This window comes from Salvelinus namaycush, chromosome 24, assembly GCF_016432855.1.
Source record: "Salvelinus namaycush isolate Seneca chromosome 24, SaNama_1.0, whole genome shotgun sequence".
NCBI lineage: Eukaryota > Metazoa > Chordata > Actinopteri > Salmoniformes > Salmonidae > Salvelinus > Salvelinus namaycush.
The window spans coordinates 14,285,821-14,290,825 of record NC_052330.1 but is presented as its reverse complement, the minus strand read 5'-3'; the positions used below and the strand labels follow the sequence as shown (position 1 = coordinate 14,290,825).

The 5,005-nt window shown below is 38.3% G+C and overlaps 1 protein-coding gene across 2 annotated transcripts; it reads right to left on the bottom strand.

Moving 5' to 3' along the window:
• Positions 1 to 454: 454 nt before the first annotated feature.
• LOC120019745 (cyclic AMP-dependent transcription factor ATF-3-like) lies at positions 455 to 3,941 on the bottom strand. Of its 2 annotated transcripts, none has more exons than XM_038963170.1 (4): positions 3,809 to 3,941; positions 2,838 to 3,092; positions 2,452 to 2,559; positions 455 to 2,119 (listed from the first exon to the last, which is right to left on the bottom strand). In XM_038963170.1, exons 2-4 carry the CDS (start codon positions 3,081 to 3,083, stop codon positions 1,847 to 1,849), a joined length of 627 nt encoding a protein of 208 aa, XP_038819098.1. In that variant the 5' UTR covers positions 3,084 to 3,092; positions 3,809 to 3,941; the 3' UTR covers positions 455 to 1,846. The 2 variants fall into 2 exon arrangements, with proteins under 2 accessions (XP_038819098.1, XP_038819099.1); XM_038963171.1 differs by having other exon boundaries at positions 455 to 2,095.
• Positions 3,942 to 5,005: the final 1,064 nt, after the last annotated feature.

Here is a 5,005-nt window from a genome sequence, read left to right as displayed (position 1 = left end):
TTTTGCATCACAACTATGCAATGTCAATATACCAATGTCATTGAATACCTTGCAAAAAATATTTTTTTAAATGTTGTGAATCCTTCCCCAGAAACAATAGAAAACAAAAACATTTGAAGTATATATATATTTATTAACAAAGTATCAAAAACAGAAAAATCAAAAGACAGAATAGAATTGAGTACTTAATTGGTTTCATCTTGTGGTTTTACCGGACTTGATACAATGTGATATTTCGCATTACACTCAAATACTTTTAGTGAACAATGTTTAAGTGAGAGAAAAAATGGAAGGTAAAACAGAAAAACAAGACAGGTATTGAAGAACATAAAACAGGCGTGTCATCCTTCAAATGAAGTATTTCAGTAGTAAGCCCCCAGCCATGACTAGCATGCCTGTTTGAACACGAAACACTGAACTACACAAAAACAAATAAAACACATGGACGCCTGCATCTCTCACCGTCTTCCTCTCAACCGTTTACTCACAAACACACACAGATAAACAATACCTTACCATAAACCACACATGATATTTTGAGACATTACAGAATATAGAGACAAAAGCTACTATTGATCATAAAAATGTGTTGTTTGAGCAATGAGCCTACCCAGAGGACGTCGCAGCATAACCAATGGACTGAGGGGAGAGGGAAGGGGGTTGTTTGGCAGTGACTTGGTAATTGCAGCCAAACACTGAGGCAATTCATGTAATCTTCCAAGACTTCAAAGTGAAAACCTCAGACAAGCAGAGTGCTAAATAATTCCACTTAGATATCTAGCTACTTATACCTAGTGGTTCTATTTTATAAGTCCAGCTTCAATAACACAAACAAACAACTTTTTGAAGACAATAGGGAGGTGTAAGTTGGTTTACATATATGTTATACAGTAAATACACACTGTTATACATGTGAAATGTAATAGGAAACACACAAGCATAACTTCAACATTTCAGAGAAAATACTACAGATCACTACGAAATCAGGGTCTAATCAGAATACACCAGCTTACAAAAATGTAATGACTGATTTTCAAGAAAGGAGTTCCGGGGCTAACAGTGCCATTGTCTGTCAGTAAGTTAAATGAAATGCTATCTAAGTGAATCAACATTACATGCACTCCCTATATTGTCCTCTTATTAGAGGGTTCCTGTGATATGAACTATACCTGTATAGTCTGAGTTAGTAGTAGTAGCAGCTTCAGAGGTTTTTGTTAGGCAAGTCAAGGGGGAAGAAAGTGAGCTATAGCCAAAGCTAATACAGAATATATTCAATAACAGCAAACACTTCATACTATGTATGCGAAAAACTTTCAATATGACAGTAATAACACAGCTATCAATGTAGCACACAGTACACAGCCATTACTATCTCTCCACATGTATTGTGTGCCATAAAGATAGCTTATACAAGTAGTATTTTTCCTCAACAAGCATATATCTCAACTGACCAGTGAAATCATGTGCCTTTACCACTTTGACATCATGCTTTAGTACAAAAATAGAGAATGAGCAATTTACCTCAAATAAAAGTGTTAAACATTTAAGGAAACAATAAATACATTAGATGTATTTCTATGTTTTAGTGCTTTGACATTCGCCCTATGTGCCGGAACAGCCCAAGCCACCCTAGGTGGAACACGGGGTGTCCGTCCTTGTGCTGTCCAGTCCTTCCTCTTATCACCAACCCAGCTGCAGTCACTATGTTGAGGAGTGGAACGTGTAAAGCTCCTTTGCTTTGATGGCCTGACAGAGCCTTCACTTGATGCAGGTACAGAGTGCAGTAGCCAGGGGAAGGTGAGTGCTTGAGTGTATAAGTAGTACCCTACTACCCAGAGTGGGTGGATCAGAGATGGCCACAAGCGGTCGACACTGAGGTGTGGCGGTGATCAAGCTGACCCATCTGCAGGGTTCCCTCCTTGATCTGCTGGATGAACAGGTTTCTCTCGTCCTCAGGGGTCTGGCCGTTCTGGGCCCGTACGATGCAGGTGGGCCGGTGGAGGTTCAACATGTAGACTAACTGCTGCTTCTGGCTCTTCAGCTCCTCAATCTGGGCCTTCAACTCAGTGTTCACCAACTCTAGTTTCTCAGACTCCTGGAATAGTAGTTTGGTCAGATCCTGTTAACCATGTGGGTACATCTTTTGAATACTCAATTATGTTTAGTGTATTTGAGTTTGTATGCAAATAATTACATTGAGCTCTTAGATAAAAAAGGGGAACCTCTACCCTTCACTTAAATCATAAAAAAAATAATGGGAGATTAAATAGAAAGTATCACTGAGGCACATTCATGAGGCTCTAACTTTATTTGAAAAACCTTTTGAATAAATAAAGATATTGCATAATATAACACTGTATGTCTACTGTCTGGCAGCCTCCGGGTAAAATGTATAATCTCTCTCCATCATAATAAGGTTGTACTGCCCTTTAAAATACACATTGAACGTACCTTTAGCAGACAATCCGTTTTTTCCTTCTTATTATTCCTACATTTGGCAGCAGCTACTTTGTTTCTTTCTCGTCTTCTTTTCCTCCTCTCGCTTTCCTCCGGGGTCGCCTGATAAACACACATTGGGAAAATGAACAACCTCGAATAACAGCACCAAACTAGTATGTGCTAAAATGTGTCGGTTAACCTGTAATTACAGGTTTCTGTATAGCTACGAATTAATTTACCACCATCTCACACGATTCAGTGAAAACGTAGGCCTATACAAAAAAAAGGCCCCTATAAGATTTATTACTATCTAAGAATTACTATTGGCTTTATGGGGGCCAAAAAATAACTGAAAGGGAGTAGATATTACAGTACGCGGTTAATGTCGACATCCTTACCTGTCTCTTGACACTTGTGGCTTCTGACGGTCTGTCTGAACTTGAGCTTGCACAGTCGCTCATGATATCCGCACTCAGTCCGTTGGACAGCCGCCTGTGCTGGATAGCGTAGCGCAACTCCTCCTTTACCAGGGGAGTGAAGTTGGTGAAGTCCTCGAGCGTGAGTGTTCCAGGTGGGGACAGGCAGGGTACAAAGGCTGACGCGCTGATCTCGGACAGGCTGAATCCCTGATGCTGTAGCATCATTAAGAAAAACTGAAACAAAAAGTGGTGCTCTGTCACATAACGCGTACTAAAATCGAAACAAAAGCAAGACAATAACCCTTGGACACTGGACTGAATATAACGTCAGATAAGCAGCAACATCTTGGCAAGTGAGCAAGACTATTAATAAAAGCTTATAGAAAAAGTGTATTCACGTCAATTTGGCTCAAAATATAGTTTCTTGCAAATGTATACCATTGGAATATTTTATAGTATAGGCCTACAAAAGACGGCTAGCGTGTTCTCTGTTATGGGTGTGATACCTAGAGGCTACGTCGCTACAATTCCACCAGACACAGCAGTTAAAGTTTTCTACATTGTAGCCCAACATGCCAACAATGTAACCCAACAATGTAACAATACCGGCAAATACATCAATCACCCTGTTAAAAAACAATGTAACAATGCGTGTCACTTTTAGGGACAGTAAATGTAACATCTAACGTTACCCAGTCGTCGGATAAGCACAGTCCATTTATAATTCAAGTTTCAAAATAACTAATAAGACAAATATAAATAAACTCTAGTTTAATTCACAAAAACAAAAGTTACGAGTAGCCTAAGAATTGTGCATTTAAACCAGTTTTCTTTATGAATGGACATCGGTCCGTCTTAAACTATGCAACATTTCGGCTGTTGTGGCGGATCTTCTGAAAACACTTCGATCCCACACCGGAAGAAACTTCTTATTAAGAAAATAGACCTACCTGATTTTGTTTTCAGTGAAGAAATTGTGTTAGACGTTGAAAGGCATTTATTTATCGGCTCCTGGGTGTGAGACTCTTCTGTTCTGTTAAGAAAGTTACAGTTGTCGACTGAGCGTTGCATCACCCCATTTTATAGTGGACTCTTCGGCATTTACTAGTTGGTGGGCCGGTCGTGGTGACGTCATCCTATTTATAGCACTGTGGAAGCTTAGTTGCGATGATGCAATCCAGCAACCCTTTGTAGCACACCATAAAAGGGCAGGCTCAACCCCCTTTACCCACAAGGAATTTAAGTCGTAACATTTCATACTAATGAGCAAATACAGACATAATAGTTGAATGATCCGAGGTGTTTTTTGTCAAGTCTATACACTTTATTGGCTAGAGTAAAAAAAAAAATATGTTAAAGGTGGGCTTGCCCATCTGTCTCCCTGTTAACATATCAGTCATATCATCTCTAGCATTCAGTGCAAGGGTATGTCTCGGCTACTAGCAAAAATAATAATAACAGTAATAATAATAATAAAACCTAGTTCATCAGGGAGCTTCCATGAAGTAGCATATTGCTTCTGAATTTAGCTTCTGAATAAAGTAAATGTACATTGAACTACAGTAATATTTTCAAAATAAGGATTTGCCATTCAAGGTACTGTAAATAATTTTATATTTGTTTGTGTGCTTTGTGTTGCTTTTGGATGTTATGTATTACTTATACCCAAATTACTTAGATTATTGAAATATTATAATTGTAGATGTCATATCTGATGTTAATTACACGTTTATTACATAGTTATTCATTTAAGTTAATTACAAATCTTGAATGCTATGGGTGGCCAGGAGGACATGTCAGGACTTTATATATATCATGCATTAGTTCTCAAAAACTGATATTTGGAGGACTTGATAACAGGCATGAAATCCCCACTATTCCATGGTATCTTTGTTTGATTCCAAAACAAGATAGGAAACTGTGGCAAACCATGCTAGTGAGACTGTGAAGTAATACAGGGTTCACTGCTTACATTTCTTAGTTGGAAAATCTTTCAGTTGTGGGTACACATAGATCAGTTTTAGTTTCTCAGGCTAGTTAAACGTTTTACTTTATATATTTATATATAAGATATAAACTTCTAAGTCATACTTGCATTTCAAGAGGTTTCAATATTTTTGCAAGGGGGCAAGTTAAGTTTTAGTTTT